At 44.8% G+C, this 22,553-nt stretch overlaps 1 protein-coding gene across 2 annotated transcripts in view; it reads right to left on the reverse strand.

Annotated features, from left to right (window-relative positions):
* The window catches only part of LOC119653211, a 317,232-nt gene that overhangs the window by 17,385 nt on the left and 277,294 nt on the right, over nt 1–22,553 (reverse strand). The window contains exon 4 of one of the 2 annotated variants that reach the window (XM_038057781.1): nt 13,198–13,328. In XM_038057781.1, the coding sequence (XP_037913709.1) occupies nt 13,198–13,328 (131 nt within the window). Of the gene's footprint in view, nt 1–13,197; nt 13,332–22,553 lie in introns of both variants that reach the window. The other variant, XM_038057780.1, reaches the window with a different exon arrangement.

Below are 22,553 nucleotides of genomic sequence, written 5' to 3' on the forward strand. Positions count from 1 at the left end.
AATGTGGTCAGCATTCCGCTCGCCCGAGATGGCGTTGGAGGAACTTCTGGACTGCATTTCCTTGTTCAGGTGTATATACACATCAACAAAAGATGCTGATGCTGAAGTAACTACTCTTCCCGCAAAGAACACCGCAAATCCCAAACAGAGATAGTCCGATGCAATGCCAACTGGATTATAACCAAAAGAGGAAAACATATCTAAAGGATCTAAAGGCAGCCAGGTAGTAACCGGGGTTCAGAAAAGACCACAGAAAAGAACAAGAGAAAACGAACCCCTGCGCTGAAGAAAGCCGTATACCTAAACTCAAGGTGGATACGAATGGTCGAGCACCAAAAACAAAGGTAAAGGAACAAAATATGACTAGACCGCTCGCTCTGTCCATTACGGAAGTCCTCAGCGAGATCCGCTATGAGATCAAGCCCGAAGACAGTGCAGCAGAACTGTCTTTCATTCGGAAAACGTAGGGTGGCGGAGCTGTCTTTGGACCAAGTTCGAAGATAACAAACACAGCTACGTTCTGCGGTCTGTCAGAGGCTACTGGTAGAAAAGGCACTAGCTTTCAACTTAGAGTCTACATACTCAGAAAATATGAGATTTTTATCGTCTTGCAGAAAAAAGCGAAGTAAAAGAAGTTATAAAGTGGGAATGCCCTGAGATGACCAATGTCCGGATAGTGATACCTATCTGCGAAACCTTCAGACCAAAAATTCGCTGTGGTGGAACTGAGAAGTAAAAACTGATTACGCACTAAGTAAGGTTCGAATACGGTCAGCCGCCGTCAAGTGATACAGAGGTATGTACTAAGGGCACAAGTTTACAACCTGTTGGGGACTTGAAAGGGGATAGCATGCCATCGATGTAGTCAGGCAGATCACAATGCGAAGAATTGCGACGAAAAGAAGAGGAAGCCAACAGTACGGGAACAAGGATTCAGTTTTATTACATTCCGATTTATCAGATCCGATGAAATTTGGGGTCTTGACGGCACACGAATTCTAATCCAAGGCAGGAGGACTGGTTTTGTCTGGATTCAGTGTTTCTGGATAACGTCATCATTTAATACCGAATGGGACAATGCCGGACTTTTGATAAAGGCTTGTTACCCGCGAAGAGCTTATTTGAGCGTGGAAGGGTGGATACTAGTTGAGGGAAACTTCAATGTCAGGGGACTTCCATAGGGCATGTATCACCCAGACTCCACAGGAAAACAGTTGCTTGAAATGGCGACTACAAAGAGAATGAGATTCGTAGTCTTAAATACCGGATTTATTACAACGTTTCGGCGTCCACACCATGAATTAAGTAACCCGCAGTGACCTTTCCGTCGTTAATAAATCGGTGGCGAGATCTAGAAGATTTCTCGGCAAGTGGCTATCAGAACTCTCCCTAAATATCGGGAGGTTCGTAGAAATTCTTGGAACAGGTAGAATCGCCCTGAAGAACACTTCGGGGGTGGTGCCGCCACCGCTGACACTATTGTAAATTTAGTAATGATCTTGATAACAAAAATCTGCAGGACTTCCATGCCCCGGAGGGCACATATGATAAACCTGTCTGTATATGTTGACGGTGTAAATGACCGAGCAGGGGCAGGGGCTGGAAACTGATTAGTTCTTTCACGAACCCATTCTCTGAAACTACCTAACCGAAAAATCCGAAATCAACAAGATAAATTTGTCTCTTTGTGACTGACTGAAATGTATCATACTAAAGTGAATAGTCACCAAGCTTTTGTTTGCGAACTTGTTTCTTGGGGAATATGATGAGGTGCGCTGGTAGATGGAATCCTGTTACACATTCTGTTCACGTTCTTCCTGTTGCGAAGAAGGCAGATCTCAACCGGTAGAGGGTGCGAACGGGAGGGGGTTCCTTAAACTAATAGTTGAGGAAGACGCTTTCCTTGAGTAACTTCGTACACGCAGTGCAGGAGAGGATTCCCAACCGTAATATTGTGGGCTCAGACAACACTTTACTCGGGCATGCAATGGAAAGGGGATGGTCTTGCTGACTGTAACGTCATTAGTAATGCAACAGGGCACAGGGGCTACTACGAAAACAGCTGGTTTTCAACTGATCGACAGTGGACATCTGATTAAACAACCATATCCCTATCAGCGGTAGATTTAAGAGTTGCCTTCTGAATGTGCTTGATGATAGGGGTACTAACATTGGCTTTGATAGACACCATCATCTGCTTGCACTCATTTGCATCTGGTCGCAAATGTCCTCGCGATACGGCTTCTAGCAGTGGAAAAATTTTCTGCCTGCGTGTGAAGAAGTATGAGAAGTGAGACGCAGGGAAGCAGAATTTGTACAAATAACAATAATTTGGATAGCGTATACCGCATTAGGAAAGGGCTTGTGGATGGTTGTAAGCCTCTGGATGGCCTTGCAAGCAGAATTTTGCCATGATTTTCAATCCGGTGAAGTTTTAGCTCTTGTAGACGATATGGAAGGTCAAAGCTACATATAAAGGCCCTTAGTTGATGGCTGCAGAGCATCTATCGTTTCTGCATAAGTGCTACTTCCATTCGTTTGTAAAACTTGAAACAATAGATTTCCTCCGAAGAGTTTAAGAAGGGAATGAATGCTACGAAAAACGACACCCGTCTTGCAAACCGGCGGTGATTTGCGTGCTTCCTGCAATCGTAAAGATGATAGCTATCATAACCTTATAACATATCAAACCACTAGAGAGCATGAGCGACAGACGTCAGCCTAGATTTGTGGGGTAGTGTGTGCTCTAGCTTGCTTTCATCGATTCGGGAAGCCGGCTTTCAGAATCCGCTAGGGCTGCTTCCTCTCGCGGGCGCTTTTTCTTCTCGTCATAGGTGACGTTTTCGCTGCCAACGCTGATACCTATTATAATTTTACGTCATTGTACGTTTTCCTCATCAGCAGCACTATGCCGCATTCTTCCGTTCCGTTGGTAACTTGCAATCATTATTGAACCAGTGAGTGTGTGTTGTTATTGATGGTTTCAGTTTTCACTTTTACCTCATCCGCAAATGGAAGGTGGTGTTATTATAGGAGCTTGAAGCACCATACCATTGAGATATGGACCTCCTTATACGTTCCGGCATTTATAAAGGCTGAGAAGTGGTGGTTTTTGTTAAGTCGTAATCAATTTGGTTGAAAACGGTCCTATCTGGAGTGGTCCACCTTTGTTTATGGACCCCTGTCCGCGCGAAGTGGATATTTTCGAAGACTATTTCGTGCGACACTGCTCGTTGAATAATCCGTCGTCCATTTTTCTTTTTCCTCAGCCTTTGTGCCGTTTACAAGCAGGACCGGCTCGTTGTGATCGGTTTCGCAATTTTATTTTATCAAATGCCTGATCTGGATGCAGTTGAGAAGCTTTTAAATTCTGATCTAGCGTATCAAGCCACCACTATTTCGGCCGGCTTTTTGGTCGAATTTCGTGACTATACCATCGAAGACGCCTCTCTCGAAATTTTGCCATGATCGATGCAACCCCATATCGATCGCGGATATCCACATTTTGGATGTTAAGTCCTTGAGAGTTTTACGTGAACACTTGTCTGGAAGACTTAATCCTACGGTCTTTTTTGGACATGGATTGATTTTTTGATCACAACCAAAGCTCCGCTGAGACAAGCAACAACGGTACCAGTCTATACCAAGTGCATGGCTTAGCAATCATACTTGTGGATGCACGACCTACCTAAATCTCTACCGAACTAAGGAGTACGGCACCCGTGTTGAAACGCAACACCACGCCGAGGCCCGAAAGTCTCTTCTTGTTTGAGCATAAACACAACCCCATGAAACTCCCTCTAGGGGGCCTACTGCAAATAACCCAGCTGTACTCACATACAACGGGAGTTCACCCGAAGTTTGAGAGTCGAGGGGCTATCCCGGTTCCCATGCTACCAGTATACCCTTGGTAAGGTTTCGTGACAAAATTGCCACTTCAGATGAGTCCCCGTGCAGACTCGGGTTTGATTAGGCCCTTGAGGCATTCACATACTGCATCACGGCCGGCAAACCAAAGTGAGTACAGCGTCTCCCGGTGCCACCACTATGGAGGTTTTCCTCGGCCCCTTGGTTTTGGTTTGGCCGACAGGGCCGCCACCTCTGAGCACCTTATTTTGGATGTAATCAAAACGTGTTACGCCACTAGTCCAACGCAACATCTTCATCTCCATTACCACAAGACGCCGTTCATTGTCTTTTGTAGTCGGCCAACACTAAGAACCATAGAGGACAACATTGCGTAAATTTTAGATTTGAGACTTTCGTTAATACGTCGATCACAAAGAATAATCCGTCGTCCGTTGTCATTCGAAATTTGACGGAAGCTATGGGAGGTGATGCATGAATACGAACTCCGTCTCTACTTGATGATGATTTTGAAATCATACCTGGGGCAGGCTTCGAGAATTCTTCTAACCGCCTCACAGAATGTATTCTTCTCCGACTCGGCCGTCTCCTCTGTCAGGGCGTGGACATTAACAAGCCTTATGTTTCGAAATTTGACTCGCAAGCGCAAAGTGTATCGCTGTTTCATATTTCGGCTGATTAGGGAACCTTCTGCGAGTACATGATTTACAGGATGGATCTTCTCCTGGGAACCGATTTCTGTCCAGCGTATCTTTCGTGAAACGGTGAGATAATACTAATAATAATAATAATAAATTTCAGTCTTCGGTTCCCGCCTTTGCCTTTATCCATTCTAATGCCTGCATCAAATTGGATTGGCGCTCAAATGATCATTATTAAAATTAATGAAGGTATATACTGTTGACCCCAATTTCCCCGAATATTGAATAATAGCTTTGAAATCAATAGTACGTAAAGAAATCTGTTAGTATATGCGTATTTTCGAAACCCAAGAAAATTAATCAAATAATAGCTCCCCAATCCATCAGAAGCTTATCTAACCACCACCCCCTAAAATATCCATTAGGCGCGAGTAAACACTACGGCATAATTACCGACACACAATTATACCTTTCCGTGATTGCACGAATCACACCTTTTGTATCAATATTCCATCCATTTCCTTTTGTCTATTAATAATCCGAAGCCGGCTATTATGCTTTCATTATTTTTCATGGCTGTGACCACGTCCAATTGAATTCATCGAACACACCCGACCCAATCAGCCACGAAACCACCCCCTGTCCATTTTCAACTTCTCATATTACACGAATTTTATGAGCACGATGGAAGACTAATCAACGAAATCAAATGGAATTGAATTTATTACTATTGTGTGAATTTTGAAAGCCCAGGCCGAAACCAGGGCCGGGACATTAATTTTCTTCCTGGACGAACATTACTTCATTATCTCTCGCCGGGGCTCAGATAAAAATTTGTCGGTGACAATGGCGAAAGTAAATTTGTCGTCTCAAGGCAGAATTAAATGACTCATCCGAGGAAAGTGGGGGAGAAGTCACAAGGACAGCCAAGGAAAATGGGGTTGCAGTTAATAGGGTCACACAGTCAAAATCGTACATAAATCTCATATGATAACGATAAGATTTCGCAGTGCTTGTCGTAGTTGTGTGTCTGAGAGTTTATCTTGAATAATATTTGCTTTGGCGTGAAGACATAAATCATTCGTTTTAACTATGTAAACAAAAACGGAGAGTGGAAAAACTGTGTATTCACCCGCTTCCTCTAACATGTTTATTTGAGAAGCGACGAAAGCGGTTGGGGCTCGGAGAAAACTTCTAAGGATATTTTCCTGCTTTTTCCCTTTACCAGGAGGGTGGACAGTGTGCATCATAGGATGAATATACAGATCGGTATTTCTTACATGGATGTATGTTTACCCTCGAATCCTTTATTTCTATCCGTTGGGACCATAAATTTGCTTTTGAAAAATATTTCGTCCTTGCAAGAATCAATGTTGCGGAGCTTAATGTCGTCTCGATATGGAAATTCACATATGAATTAAATATTTACTAAAAAATATTGTATTTAAGCAAAATAGACGGAAATTTCAAGCAAGGAATAAACGGAGATATTTGCATTAGCGTATGTATTGTGAAGGGAGAAAGTTACTGTACTAAGAGAAAATTTGTTTGATCGGAAGCTCAATCGAACGTCCTTCGCGTCTTATAACAAACAGTAAATAAGTCTGCTATCACAGCGGAAATTGAAGGAGTTGAGCATCCCCGTACTTTAAAGTTATAGTCTCAAAGGACCGAGAATACACATAAATTAATAAAAAAAATCGACGAAATATCAGGGAAGTAGGAAGAGCTGAGTGCTTTTGGGTGCAGCACAAAAATGTGTCTTTCACCGCAGCGATCAGCGACAGAGGCAGTAGGGGCTGATATACCCGATGTGACACCGAGACGCCCGAATAAAAAGGAAGCCTTAATAAGTAGCGCGACTGATAGTGCGGGGACGGCCCCTGCTCCGAAAAAAGATAAGTCAGAATCGCTAGTCCTGAACAGGTGAATTTGGATATGAACCGAATGCAAGTAAAGTAAAGACCGCCCTAGCTAGAGCCGAAAAGGAAAGGCTCATCAGGAAATCAACAGTGGTGAAGCGTATACGGTCGCAACGTTCCTCCCGATGAACGATAGCAAAGGCGTAAAAAACGTGCTGATGGATTGGATCACATCTCCTTCAACAGGCGAATCCACATTCGCAGCGAAAGACGATTGGAAAGCATAAGTAGCTGCATTCCCCGCTGAGAACACTTCTTGTGCCAAACGGACAGCAGATAGCCCACTGCAAAGCGAAGTGGGACAAAAGCGGAAAGAGAACGACGCGCCTGAAGGAGACTTTATCAAAGTAGTTTCCAGGGCCCAAAAAGAACACAAAGAAGGATAAAAGGAAACAGCTGACTACGTCGCCAGAGTGTCGTCTGTCCAAAGCCAGTAGCAAAAAAGATGAGGAAACGAAGAAGGACTAGACCGTCGGCTCTGTTCATTAAGCCGACGGAAGGCAAGACATTCGCGGAAGCCTTTAGTGCAATCCGCTATAGGGTGAAACTCGAAGACAACGGAGCAGAGGTGTCTTCCATACGGAAAACGGAGAGTTGCGGAGTCCTCGTCGTGCTGGCCCCGAAGACGAGTAGCAAGTGTACATCCTGCGAAACGGTCAAAGGATTATTGGGGGAGAAGGCTCTTGTGTCTAGCCTAGAGTCTACGTGTTTTCTAGAAATCCGGGATCTTGACGGCCTCGTTGAAAAGGTTGAAGTGGAGGAGGCCATAAAGCGTGAATGTTCAGAAGTAACCAATGCCCGAATAGGTATTACTTCTATAAATGCTCGAGGCTAAAAACTCGCCGTGGTGGAAGCCCCGGAGCAATATGCGAAGAAACTCCTTAGCAGCGGGAAAATCTAAATTGAATGGGTGGTATGCAGGGTACGAATGTGGATAGTTCCCGCCAAGTGCTACAGGGGTGTGGACTATAGACATACCTCAGCAACTTGCAAGGGACCAACACCGGATCCATGCCAAAGTTTCGTGCCTAGGCTGTGAAAGAAGCATTTCTGACATCACTTTTGTGTTGGAATGTCTGGCACCATCGATGGACGCGTGGCGAGTTCTGGAAGAGTTCTCGGCAAGTGATCACCAAGTAATAGAACGAGAAAGCATTTCAATTTTTGGCTTCTCGCCCTCCTATTTTAGGACTAGAGATATATCGAACATTACATAGAAAAACCCTCATAACCGTTGGTTTTGATTCTATTGTCAACTCGACGATCGACATAGAAGAGGGAGATTCTCTTTTTGATCAAGATTACCATTTTCTCACGGAACAACAACATCCCTGTACTAAGATGAAGCTGATGAGCAGCTAGCCGATACCCTGTCCCGATATAAGGCTGATGTAACAGCGTTACAGGAGACGCGTTGGCTAGGAACCGGCTTCACCATATATTATGGTGGCCATCCAGCAAACCATGTGCTCGGAGTAGGTTTCTTAGTCAGCCAAAAAATGAAACCTGCTATTATCGGGTTTGAAAACATAAGCGAACGGCTAGGCACTCTGCGCTTGCGAGGCAAATTTAGAATTATAAGCCTTATTAACGTTCACGCCCGTACAGAGGGGACTGCAGAGTCGGAGAAGGATACCTTCTACGAGGCACTAAAACAAACCCTCGAAGCCTGTCCCAGATATGATATCATAATCATACTTGGGGATTTTAACAGCCAAGTGGGGAAGGAGCCCGTATTCAGGCGATACGTTGGCTCCCATAGCTTACACCAAAATACAAATGATAATGGACTGTGGATTATCCAATTAGCAGTATTACATGAAAAAGTTGTTGGAAGTACCTGGTTTGCGCGGAAAACGGTCCAGAAACGGTCCAGAAAGCGGTCCACAAACGATCGAACGCCGCCTTCTCTCAGCCTTGATGAATCTCAGAACATATAGGGGCGCCAATATAGACTCGGATCATTATCTCGTTGGCATGGTGGTCCGAGCTCGAATAACAACACTACCCAAAATCCCCTCTGACAATCAAGTGAGAGTTCACACCGAAGCCATCCACAACAACAGCCCTCCGCAGCACCTATAAGAGGAAATGGATGCCGCAATAACCGCAGTCAACAGAGATCCTGGAGATGAAGCATCAACAAATGATCACAACAACATCAACAAACCACCTGAAGAACATTATCATAAATGCGGCCACAAACATACTTGGCTCCAGGCGCAAAATGAATCGGAACGGCTGGTTTGACGATGAATGTAAGCTTGTAACGGAACGGAAGAATGCCGCATAACGAGTAATGCTGCATTCTCAAAGAACCCGTGCACACGAACTCCGTCGAGCGGAGAAGTGATTTCACAGACGGAAAAAGAAAGCCTGGGAGAAATAACAGGTCTGTGAACTTGAAAAGTTGAGGGAGCAACCGCACCAGGCGCGGAAGTTTCACCAACAAGTCAGCAGGATGAGGCCTTACATACCTCGATGTTCATCCTGCTGAGACAAAGAGGGAAATCTGATTTCCGACATTTCCGGCATATTGGAGCGACGAGCTGGAGATACCGCCAACTGAAGACAACGAAAAATAATGCGACCATCAAGTATAGAAGAAACAGTCCGTGCAATTCATCTGCTTAAAAATCATAAGTCGGCAGGACCCGATGGAATTACAGCTGAATTGGTTAAATATGGAGGCGACCAATTACACCAAGTCGTTCATCAACTTGTGCGCAAGGTGTGCGACAGCGAATCAATGCTTGATGACTGGCAAAGAGGCATTATCTGTCTCATACATAAAAAGGGAGATATCACACAGTGTAGCAATTATAGAGGTATCACATTGCTGAGTACCATCTATAAGATATTCACCGCTATCTTGCTGCGCCGGATAGCCCCATACGCCCAGAACGTTATTGGCCCATAACAAAAAGGCTTCACTCCAGGCAAATCAGCAGCAGTTCAGATTTTCTCTGTGCGGCAAGTGATGGTGCAACTGTTGGAATATGGACATCAGTTGCACCATGTTTTCGTCGATTTTAAAACCGCCTATGATAGCATAGCTAGGGTGAAGCTGTACACGGCCATGAGAGAATTCAGTATCCTATCGAAATTAATAAGACTGACTGGGCTGACCCTGACCAAAGTGTGGGGCCAGATAAAAGCAGCAGGATCTCTCTGAAGACTATTCGACATCAACAACGGTCTACGACAAGGGGGATGCCCTATCATGAGTCCTCTTTAACCTGGTCGTCGATAAAGTGATCCGTGATGTTGCCTTCATCCAGATCGAGCAGTCGGTAATACGCGCGAGATCTTGGGCTGCACATCAATGAAGGTAAAACAAAGTATATGTTGGCAACGTCAGCACCAAAAACCAACCAACCAACAACATCAAACCGCACTGGTCAAACGGGAAGAATAAAGATAAGAGACTACAACTTTGAGACCGTTGATCATTTCTCCTATCTAGGGTCAGAACCGATAACAGCTACAATGATGAAATCCGCGCACGGTTGTAGGCAGCCAACAGAGCCTTTTTCGGCTTACAAAAACTGTTCCACTCGAAACGTCTCACTATAGGGTCAAAACTCTTACTGTACAAGACAATGATATTGCCAGTCCTCGTGTATTTCTCGGAAACTTGGGTTGTTAGCAAGAACTTAAAACTAGCGAACTCTTGGCCGTGTTGGAGAGAAGAATCCTTCGAAGACTTTTTGACCCCCTACATGAGGATGGACGATTCCGTAGTCTACATGACGACGAAATCTATGAGCGATACCATCACTGTCCGATTGTGAATAAAATCTGGCTCAATAGGTTACGGTGGACGGGTCACTTTGTCCATATGGATGATAATAATCCAGCCCGCAAAGTCTATAAGAGCAGTAAATTTGGTGGAAAAAGAAGACGAGGCAGACCATGCCTGAGATGGAGCGATGGTGTCGGTCAGGAGCTTTTAGGGATATCGAATTGGTGGACCTCGGCGCAAAACCGGGATGTCTGGAGTTCCTTATTAAGGTAGGCCTACACCGGATACCGGTTGTTGTGCCGTTGATGATGATGATGAAAATCTAGTCGCCGACTGCTTATCGCTATTGTGGTGAAATTCATCCTGCTTTTACGCGGCTCCTGTCTGGGCGTGTGCACTGGATAACACAGTGAATCAAGGAAGCGTACATTCAGCACACTAGCCTATCGCACTGAGGGTGTGCCGTACATATAGGACAGTAACTTGTGAGGCAGTGTGTGTCATCGTGGGGATGATTCCTTTGAATCTTCTAGCGAATAAGGCAAACTGTCTCCATCAGAGAAGGAGGGCGAATCCGGCCGAAGTGATCAAAGGCCACTAGGAAGGAGCTGCACAGGAGATTGCAGCAACAGTGGGATAATTCTGAAAAAGGCTGCTCGACCCATACATTGATCCCGTGTATTGAGAGATGGGTCGAGCTCAAATATGGAGAATTGAACTACCATCTAGCGTAGTTCCTTACGGGACACGGTGGATATAGGAAGTACCTGCATCGGTTCGGATTGGATGAGTCCCCACACTGCTCCGAATCCCCCGTTACACCCGAAGACCCGGAGCGTATTGCCCGAATTGGTACCCTAGATAGTACCCAAGCAATTCTGATTTTCCAGATTTTAAGAAGATTCCTCGCGTATTGCTCGACAACTTCTCCCACAGGGAATTTTTTGCCTCTTCCACTACGACTTTTCTTGTAAAGTAGTCAAGATTTTGGATTTCCAGAGAGGACGTCTGCTCTAAGCTAGGAATCAACGCCTTCATTCCCAGTAGCCCCTTAACTGGTGAACAGAACTCGGAACAGAAAGAGTACTTCTTGGCTGTCCTGGGACCCAATTCAATGAGGATTCCGCCACCATTAGTTTTTCGAATGGAAAACTTTTTTGCTCTACTATCTTCGGGCCTGATCACAAAGGGAATTTCGTTGACGACTTCCGCAAATGTATTGGGGACTGGCTGTGGGTACCAGCATATACCAGTTACTCGCGGTTCGCTCTTCATCGAGAAACTTGTTCAAGGTTGTCCCCGCATCGTGAGCAATTCATTAAAGATCACAACGATGGCGATCTCCGAGGAAAATTTTTCACGGTGGCCTTTTAAAGATTTCCACCTACATCTATAAAGAGAAGGATATAAAGATCCACGCCCATCTATAAGGAGATGGATATTATTGCGTAAAACCTGTACAGCAGGTTTCTTAGGATTATACTTGACATTGAACCTTATTTTTAATTATCAATCGACTTGCCTGATTTATTCAACCTAAAAGAAATCAAAGCCAACATCATCATCACATATGACTAAGATTGTGGAGAGCAAATGTGAGTCAGTTTCTGTACCGTCCAGAGATTTGATGCGTCATTCAGTTTCTCCCCTGAAATCATTTAATTTTCCTCGAACTTCCAATGAGAGATAGTCCCATTACTTTGAAACTATTGTGGATGACGCAAATGTTTGGGGACATGGAAGTTCTGGTATTAAAAGATTAACCTTTCTTTTCAGCAATATATTTACCTATAATTCCTAGGAATACTTGCACCAACTTGTGAAAATGTTCGCTGTCATCGACCTGCCACACGTAAATTTTCCAAATCGTTCGCTTTCCAATTTTCTCCAGTCTCAGAGTATGCCATTAACACTTACCCCTAGCCAGCCTGGCCCAAACACATATTATCGCCAAAGCTTTTATCTCGGAAAGCAATTACAAGTATAAAATAATTTATGTTTTTAGGTCTAGAACTCTAAATTTTATACGTGGCCTATTCGTCGACACTTGGACCACACCATGCAGTCCTCAGTTGGCTCCAAAAAGCTGAGGCTGGGAAGTCGAGGCGATGCATGCTCCTGTGAATGTAGTTTTTGCAAAAAGACCATCCGCACACTATGCGACCGAAACCCCTGCCGTATATAAATCTTGTGGAAATTGTTTATCCTCGAAAGTTATGGCATTACAACTATTATACAATTTTACTTTTCCCACTTTTCCAGACTCCCCTTCGGCCAAGGCGCTACAATGGTCATGGGTCGCTTGTGCTCGCACTACTCCGAGGGTGCAGAATTGGCTAATGCGAGGCGCGAGTTAGGTTGAATGCCTTCACCAGGCGTGCCGGGGGAAGATGAAGATATGTGGTGCAGACACAAATAGCCCGACAATGGCTACAGTAATGGAAAATTTCGGGATATGTTGTTGTCGTCGTCGGGCTCGTCGCCATAGTCGCTTCCCTATAATAAATGCTTTACATCCTTGCATCCTGTTCCAGTGTGATATTTCTCGTTGGGGTTAAGGAAGTGAGCAATGCTGTACGTACACGAGCCGAGGTTGCTTCAAGCCCAAACAGGAAGATGAAAACATTTTCCCAGAGCACATTTAAACCGAGGCTTCTGAAAACGGGACGTCCCATATATAGAAATGCGGCGAAACGGACTTGAGGTGTTGTTTCGTAGGATTAGCAAGGCTCATTCGCACCCAAGTCCTGTCGTACCTACGGATGCGGTTCAGCACTGAGTAATACAATGCGATTACCTCTCACTATTTCCCACATTATATCTTTCCAGGTTGCTCACGGAAATTATAACGACTTTGGACGGCGATAAAGCTCTTCACTCTGCTGATATCGAAGGATGAGTTTAGGGCAAAATATCATTAGATAACTCAAAAAGGCCACTGTGTACAGAAAAGTCTAATAAAACTGGCGTATGTGTACACCGGAGGGTGGCTATATGTATAAATAAGGACTATAATACTCACAGGTTGGTCATTAATGGCCCAGGATAAATTGGCTGCTGGTTTCGAGTGTCGAGATGTGCAATTTGCTCGGAGACCTTCACCAATTTGGTATCTGGATTTGATGCCGGTGATAACGGGCTTGCCTTCTGGAACTTCTGTAAAGGAATAAATAAGGAAAAAAGAAAGAATGACAAGGCAAAAAGATAGGATTAGACGAGCTTGTAGTTTTATTCAATTAAAACGTTTTCAAATATTTATGAGGGAAAGAAGTTTTGGTAGAGCACAAATGTGGTTGCCTACGCTGGGGATAAAGTGTGAATGGGATTATAGAGGTTTGCAGTTGTATGTGCCAGAGGACGTGCTTATGTTCTAGATGAGGAGACAATGTTTATGGTTGACACAGAAGAATTCGGTAGTATTGCTCCTGCCTCCAATGAAGAAATCGTCCCTTAAAAATGTTAAGGAGGTTCTCGGCAGTCACAAATTATTGCTTTTATTTTAACCCTCATTACCTTCTGCAGATGCTACTGGAAAATTGATTGCCCGACAGGAATTTCTGCCAGTATATTGCCTTCCGGTCACTACATAATTCCTCATCACTATTGAGGTCATACTCCCTCCTCAAGCCTTACCTCATTCATTAAAATCTCATTATACTCGTCTAATGAAATTAGTTCCTGTCATCCTATAAATTATTATCAGTTGACTCAGCAAACTACTGTGTAGTTGTGAAAAGAAAGCGAATAAATGACAAAACATGGTCTTGTCGTTTCCGTATATGTTTCAATTTAGAATTTGCAACATCACCCTACCTACCCTCCTGAATTATTTCAATTTTCCTACATTTGCACAGAAGGAGCCGAAGAGGCCTTTGTAGTTGCCTACAAAAAGTAGCAATTTGTAACCGGCGAGCCGTTAGTTTGATGTTTTGTTTCAAATTTGAAAAGTCATCCCCTAACGTACATACGGACACACAAAATATCGTACAGGTCATCATAATCCCTTATAATCCCTTTCTTCGGTGTGTGTATTTTCACAAAGTCATGTAAGTGATTTTTAGATTAGCATGTAACGTTGGTGGCGATGGGGGCGAAATTGGGCAGCGTACGAAGCTTAATGGGGTCAACGTGGGGCTCGTGAGTAGGCTACCGAAAAGTAGGTGGATTGAATTGAGACTTAAATAAAAGTGAAAGGTGAACGAATAAAGTTGAACACGGCAAGCTTTGTCGGATGTTCTTCTTTTTGTCCACGTGGAGGGGTTAATCTAAAAAGCATAGAAAATTACTGGGTGATTGCTGAGACGAGCATCTAATGGATTCTCCCAAGGGTTTTTAGTTTCGTCATTGTTGGAAGTAGTGTGGTTTTGGGAGCACGTAATCGTTGACGAGGGATGTCACTTTTGAGAAAAGGCGTAGTGGTCTTCTTTTCGATGCTGGACTATCATTTCCTGAACTTCCATTTTAATTTGATGCGTTGTCAGAGTTCATATAACCTGACAGGTGAATGATCATCATAAACATATATGCATTAACCTTTATCTGTATGAGATTAAAGTTGTTAAATAGTGGGAAGTTTTGGGTCAATAATATCTACATGCCTACCTTCTTCCTTAAGAAGTGACAGAAGTTTAGAAATTACTACCGTTGGCACCTTGTAAATGTATACCACATACAATCCTGCCTTTTGACTCGAAGTTAAGAAACAATTGCCTGCTTCACGTGCTAATATCGGAAACTCTATGGCGGTAGTTGGCGTGCAACTCTTGAACAAACAAACTACAATGTCCTCTCTGGAATATCTTGGTTATGATTGTGAATTCTGGTACGCTGTTATGATGCCACAAACTCCTAACACCGTGACTGCTGTTATGGGAGCAAGTAGAGAGTCCACACATATTCACGAAGGATAGCAGCTCTCCCTCCCTGCTACTAGAAATCTCTCTGATGCGAAAATGGTGACTCTAGCTAGAACTGGGCAATCGCAAAGGAAGTGCCTGAGCGTTTCCCTTCTTTTCCGCAGCTTCGGCAATGGGAATTGTAGAGCATGCCGAGCCTGGCGGCATGATCCCCTATGGGCTAGTGTCCTTTCCAGACCGCCGTAATCTTGTATGCATTTGTACGCATCTGGCACAGAAGTCCTCGCGATCGGGTTTTGTTGTCAGCGGGCCAAATCTTTCTTGACTTGGCACCAGTGGTGAGCCTTCACCTTCGGTCCACGCCTGCTAAGTAGTGCAAGTAGATTCTGCTTTTGGCAGTCGCCAGCGGGACATAGACTGTACTGGATGAAGTACTGTCAAGAGCAGAGCCCCGCCTGGCCAATCCGTCAGCGCTCTCATTCCCTTCTATGTTCCCATGATCGGGAGGGTGACCTTGAGCATGCTACCCAGACTGTTCAGCACGATTCTTCATTTCCCCACCAGCCTAGAGGATGTCACCGCTGAGCCTTGCTGCTTGGCCTTCGGTCGAAGGGGCTATGTTACGTTTGGAGCTCGGATCATGCTCTAGCCTTAGACAGGTTTCCAGTATCGACAGTACTTCTGCTTGAAATACACTGGCGAAACCTGTGAGAACATATGACTCGGATATACAGTGTGTGTACGAGAAAACAGACACAGACCATCTTTTTTTTTAGGAGGTGAACATCTTCAAAAGATTGGCCTGGACACGCCAGCGTATGGGATTTTTACCCACTAAAACCACCCCCGCTCCCCCCAAACTCCGTGGAACCACCATACGGTATTATATTATGGGGTGGAGTCAGCTCATTTTAGCCTAGTTCCCTTTCGTCTCTACGCGGCGTACATAACCGCGTTTTCCTAGCCTCCTCTGCCGTTCGCAGTTTGCTCTGGATAGGTACGATCATGGAGTTGATCGCATCCCAGTCTTCCTGACACGCTAATATTCTTCGCACTAGATTCTCTGGTACGAGCACCTCTCCTAGAGTCTCCTCTGAGTTCTTCCTTTCCTCCACAAACCTTGGACAGTGGAAGAATACATGCCCCGGGTCCTCTGGGGCTCCATCGCAGTTTGGACAATCGGATGAGGTATCCCATTTAAACCTGAACAGGTACTGGCGATATCCTCCATGCTCCGTAAGAAACTGGGTAAGATTATAATTAATCTCACCGTGCCGTCCCTCTAACCACTCCTTGATGGTACGGATGAGCCTGTGTGTCCACCGACCCTTTCCCGAGCGTTCGCAACGCTCTTGCCATCTATTTATAGATCTCACCCTTTTGGCGTTCTTCGTTTGCGATAAAGGAGAGATAGGCCACGGATTATATATATTCGTCATCTCATCTGCAAAGATGTCAATGAGCATCATTCCAGAGATGACGAATGCTGCATCCTCTGAGGCAGTCCTGAATGCCGAGCACACCCTTAGGGCTGTCCTTCTGTGGACTGAACTCAGTTTGTTAGCGTTAAATGTAACCTGCAATGCCTTTCCCCAAACGGTAGCCAACCCTTAACAGCACTGATTGCTTCGCATGAGTATAACTCAACATCTTCGAGGTGCTTTGCGACCACAACCAGCACTATATCGTCGGCGTAACCCACCACCGTGGCTTTCTCCGGAAAGGGAAAATTAGGTACATTGTTGTACATGATGTTTCACAGTAGTGGGCCTAGTAGGGAGTCCTGTGGGAGACCCGCAGAAATAACGTACTCCTGGGGTCCGTCATCAGTGTCGTACTAAAGCCTCCATTCTTTTTAATAGCTGTTGAAAATAACTGCAAGATAAGTGGGAATATCAATCTTCGCTATAGATTCCCGTATTGAATGCATTACTCACATCCAGGGTCACTACCACGCAATATTAGCTAGTACTGCCCTTTCCGTGGATTGCATCTTCGGCCAAGCCAGTAACCATTTTGATGGCATCAATGGTTGATCTGGCTTTACGGAACCCATACTGTCGATCTGAGAGACCTCCCTGGTTCTCAACAACCGGGAGTAATTATTATAGATTCGTTCTAGCATTTTGCCTACAGTGTCCAAAAGACAAATAGGTCTGTAGGAGGTTGGCTCACCTGGAGCCTTAGGCAATAGCACTAACTTCTGTCGTTTCCATGATGCAGGGAATATACTCTTGGACGTACACGCTTCGAACAACTCAGCGAACATGTCCGGTCTGGATTTCACGGCAAGCTTAAGTGCCCTATTCGGCACGCCATCCAGACCCGGAGCTTTGTTATCTTCTATCCTAGCGCAGATCCCTAGCAGATCGTCACTGGTCACTGGCGGTATTGCCGTTACATTCAGAGGTCGCTGGAAGCTGTCTATGCCGTCCCCTTCCTGAGGGAATAGCCCCTGGATAATTTCTAACAAGAGTGAAGGTAATCAGCGGAGATGATCGGCCTCTGAATCGCCCCAGCACGATGCGATAGGCGCTCCCCCACTGGTTTACGTCCGCTTCCGAACAGAGCTCGTTAAAGTTTTCCCCTTGCTCCGTTGGATGGCGAGCTTGACGGTTTCCCGCGCTCTTTTTGCCCTAAGTCGATTCTGCCTACCGCTCTCTGAACCGCTCTTCTGGCTTCGTGTCAGGTTGATCGAAGGCTGGCCAGTTCAGTATTCCACCAGAAGTTTGGTCTTCTACTGGGGAATGAGCACCTTCTAGGCATGGACGCGTCACACGCTTTGGCGATGCATTGGGGCACAGGGACAGCCTTTTCCGTAGAGGCGCCTGCTTTATTAGCTTGGTCTAAACACACCTCTCTGAAGGTCTGCTCATCCAGAGCTTTAATAGAACAGCCTGACATTTTTCTCCGCCGGTGGAGAACACTGTGTGGTCGCCTTCAACACGCCGCTGGTCTTCTACTTTGCTCTGCTTTGAAAGTCCATAGCGAAGTTTCTCGTGAAGCTCGGCCTGGTTGTGGCGTAGTTTCTAGGGAACGCCTAGAGTTCCCGAGGAAATTCGGCCAGGATGTTACTATGACCGTAGGGCTTAGCTGTCTAGCATCCGGACTCACGTAGTTTGACGACACTGCCCGCGGCAATCTATTTTATGTGGTGGTCCAGGGGGTGAAGACGCTCCTATAGAGCATTTACCGGGCTGGACTGCTAAGCACCGGTAGCACCTGAACACGTGGTTCTTTGGATCATATTAGGCTTTTTTCTATTGTACTTGTTGCTCAAAACTACCATACTACCATGCAGGCATAGAATGCTATACAGGCCTCCTCAACCCGCAGTTATGTGCTCAATCTGCAGAGAAGCAAGTAAAGGCAGAATAAATTAAACTATCAGTAACACTAGAATTCTCAGTTTTGCCATCCTTTCCGTGTTTATTTATTATTTGCCAATATTTCGGTAATCGGTATCCCGACTAAGGTGAAAAAACTGACTAAGCTGACCCTAACCAATATACGAGGCTAGATAAAAGCAGGAGGAATACTCTCGGGAACGTTGAACATCAACAAGGGTCTAAGACAAACAGATGCTATATCATGCATCTTGTTTAACTTGGCTTTGGAAAAAGTAATCCAAGAATCTTATATAAATGCAAGAGATACCATCCTTTTCAAGTCCATCCTGCTCACTGGCACTGGTCAAATGAAATCAATAAAGATAAAAGACTGCAATTTTGAAACCGTCAATAATTTCGCCCATCTAGGGTCGAAAGTCATAATAGCTACGTTGATGAGACCCGTGCACGGTTTTTGGTTGCCAAAAGTGCCTATTTCAGCTTACAAAAGCTGTTGCGCTCGAAACGTCTGACTGTAGGATCAAAGCTCTTTCTATACAAGTCCTGCGAGTCCTAATGAATTCTTCGAAAACCTGGGTTCTTAGCGAGAAAATTTGCGAACTCTTAGCCTCGTTTGAGAGAAGAATCCTCCCAAGAATTTTCGATCTCTGATATGAGGATGGACGATTCCGTAGCCTATTTAAAGGCAGTATCTATGGTAGAAAAAGAAGACGTGGGAAACCCTGTCTCAGATGGCCCGATGGCGTAAAGCCAGGAAACTAGACAACTTTTGAGGAATGTGATGCAAAAAGGTGGCTGGCGATGTTCAAAAGACCATCCTAAGTGGCCGGAGATGATTTAGAATGGAGAGCTATTCCAAAAACTTAACCTAAACCTTCACGTGCTTGCACGACTCTGTGCTAGCCAGGTTTGGAAATGAGTGGGGATCCTTCGAACTCTTCGATCTCTCACGTGTCATTTTACAAAAATTCACGTGTCCTTTCCGATGCGTGGGTTTGCATTGGATACTGAAAAATAAACAAACAAGAGGATTCACGCAAGCCTATCGAAACAAGCGAGCTAAACTGGAAAGTAAAAATAAAGTATTCCAATCGAAAGGGAGGATCCACAACGGATCACATCCCCTTTCGTTGCCTTAGAAGTGTGATGAGGTGCAGCCTTCGAGGTTTCCTCCCTGCATTGGTATCCTTAGGTTTATCTAGTGGAGGATGCCCCTTTTTAGTAAAAGTTTTGCAGAGCTAGAGAGGAGGAGGGAAATAGGAAGTACTCTAATTAAGACGATTTAACTAAAATTCATGTTAAGCATATTTTCAACTAAGAAAGGCGAGCAAGAGAAAATAAAGGATAAATGAAAATTATATGGAACACAATAAAACTAACATAACATGAAATGAAAATTAAATATTAAAAAAAATAATAACATGTGAAAGAAGGAGGGATAGATATCTTTAACCTGAATGGCTGTATGCCACTGAAGAGATTCACCACGGTAAATTCGTCTGGTACGTTGGGGTGAGTCAATAAGGAAGGACTTTGCTAAGCTGCCTCAAACCAGCTCTGCCAATGTCAGCACCCGGGCGAAAAGTCAAAGGTAAAGGGTTTATCGGAACTATGCCTATTCCAGTGAGACACCTGTAGTTGCGTATGCAGTCGGCTGCGACGGTATGGCGAAAGTTTCTCTAGACGTACTCAGAGGAACCAGTGGAGATTTTTTGGATCACTCAACGAACAATAGAACGTTCAGACCGTACAATTTCCGATTTGTAGAACTGAAAAAATATTGGGGTGGACTTTTGGAATTTTGGAATGGAATTTTGCAGATGTCACCGAAGAGGATGTTCGACGAGCCATAAACAGCTCGAAAAACTAGGGTGGCCCAGGGCTCAATCGGGTGTAGAACTTCTGGTACAAAAAGTTTACCATTATACTGGATAAACCGGGTCAAGAGTCCGCCTGGGAATTTCAACCCTTACCAACTGCGGAGATTACCTGCCTTACTCCTGAGAAGAACATGGGGCAGGACCCCGCGTCCTTGAAGGCAAGAACATTCTGCTCGATGAACAGAAGCGAAGCCGAGTTGGGCCAAAGGGTCAAAGAGGAATTCATTATCAACCCGGTAGTTGTAGGACAAGCAACTAGCAGCCAAAGAAACTTCTTTAGTTGCTATACCAATTATGCCAAGGCTTTCGATAGCGTACTGTGCCCTACGTACCAGGCTAATCGATCACCTATCTCTGTATCACACTGATCCGAAACTAATAAAATGTTTGGTACCAGTCATGGAAAGGTGGCATACCACCTTATTATTGCATTTACCTGAGGGTACTAACATTTCAGAGCTTATCTGTATAGGGAGAGGCATCTTGCAGGTGGATACGTTGAGTGCCCTTGGGTTTTGTATGGCACTGAACGACCCTTCATGGCAACTGAATAATGTTAGAGGGCATGGTTTCGTAATGAAATATGGCCTACGTGCTTAGTGCGAACTAACACACTTGATGTGACAAGACATTATGCTGTATGCTGGTAATGAAGACTACCTTAAAAGTGTGCTGAGAATTGTAGACATGTTTAGCGGTGATATTTGGATGGAATTTGGATTAGACAAGTGTCGAATGCATGCTTTTCGATATAGCACTGGTAACCTCCACATCGAAGCTATGACCGAGACATACTTCTACAAGTACCTAGGAATTCTGCAAGGAGCCCATGCTCAAGTTGTTGATCTAATGGATGCCCTGCTTTCCAAATTACTGCCTCGTGTGGAGCTGGTGCTGAAATCGGAAATCATTTGGGGGAAGAATAAGATAAGCCCATTGAATGTGTTCGCTATCCCTTCAATGGCATATGTATTAGGAATACTGCCTTGGGCGAAAATCGATTTGAAGAACATCCAGCGGCGGATACGGATTACTATGTCCAAATTCTGAATGAATCATCGAAAATCTGTCGTTGAGCGGATGAACCTGCTTTCGTGACATCGGAGGTAGGGCGTGGTTGACGTGGCGGTACAACATCACCTTTTAATTGACTCGCTACGTGCTTAGTTTTACAACAAAGAGCAGGCGGATCTCTTGCATGCGGCTGACTCCATTTAACTTGAAGGATGATCTTTCAATCCTCTGAGTGGGGTGAAGTTGGATCAAGAGTGGTTCGATGAAAGTCGAAGGCAATGCCCGGTAAACACGTGAATTGTCTTTGACAGCCATTTCTCGAACAGATGGCGTGTGCTGGGGAGCTCTTTGCTAAGAGGGAGGGATTCATGTCTGCCATTCAGGACGGCGTGGTCGCCCCCGAGCTTATAAAAAGCTCATAATGAAAGAGCGGGTGGAGAACGAGCAGCGCAGAATGTGTGGTTCGGCGTTAGAGACGATGGATCATCTCATTTCTGGCGGCATACCCCACCAAGCATAATGCTGTATGTAAAATGATTCATCAAAATCTTGCATACGAACAATACTTGCTTACAGCATGTATTGGGACAGGCAAGCTTTAACTGATCGCCATATTCCACAAGCCTGACGTGTTAGTTGACAAGATGGAGTCGCTTAGCGAATATTTTTGGTGTTGTTATCCCCCATAATATGATAGCAACATTGACCGGAATTGACTCGGGAAATCAAAGCGTCTCGCGCAGGCGGTTGTAGTTCCTATAATATTGTTAGTTGCAAGTATTATACCTAAACCCTTCACGGCTTCCCTCTCACATTTTGCATACGTGTTCATGTCGCTGGGAGTTCTCCACGAATTCTCCCGTTAACCTATCACCGGCCACCACCACCATCGCAAATGGTGTAGATTGTAGTAGGTAGATCGTCCAAGTCTAAATGCTTGCCTCTTGGTGTTAATAATAATCGTTGGTGCATCAATCCATATTGGATCAGAGCCTTGAAGTGTGTTAGAGCACTTCATTCAAGACCGTAACGGTACACTACAGTACACTGTAGGAGGCAATGTGGTCACCATTGCGCTCGCCCGAGATTATTACCTTGATTTGACTCAGGCTCTCATTCACAGTTGAGTCGACTGGTATTCGACGTCAAATCACGATACAAATCCCACTGCCACCAGCGAGATTTGAACCGCGACTTTCTATACGACGGCCTTGTGCTCTAATCATTCAGCTATCCGGACATTCAATATTAGTGTTAGGTAAAATGTGGCATCTGCCG

Source organism: Hermetia illucens, chromosome 3, assembly GCF_905115235.1.
Source record: "Hermetia illucens chromosome 3, iHerIll2.2.curated.20191125, whole genome shotgun sequence".
NCBI classification, from domain to species: Eukaryota; Metazoa; Arthropoda; class Insecta; order Diptera; family Stratiomyidae; genus Hermetia; species Hermetia illucens.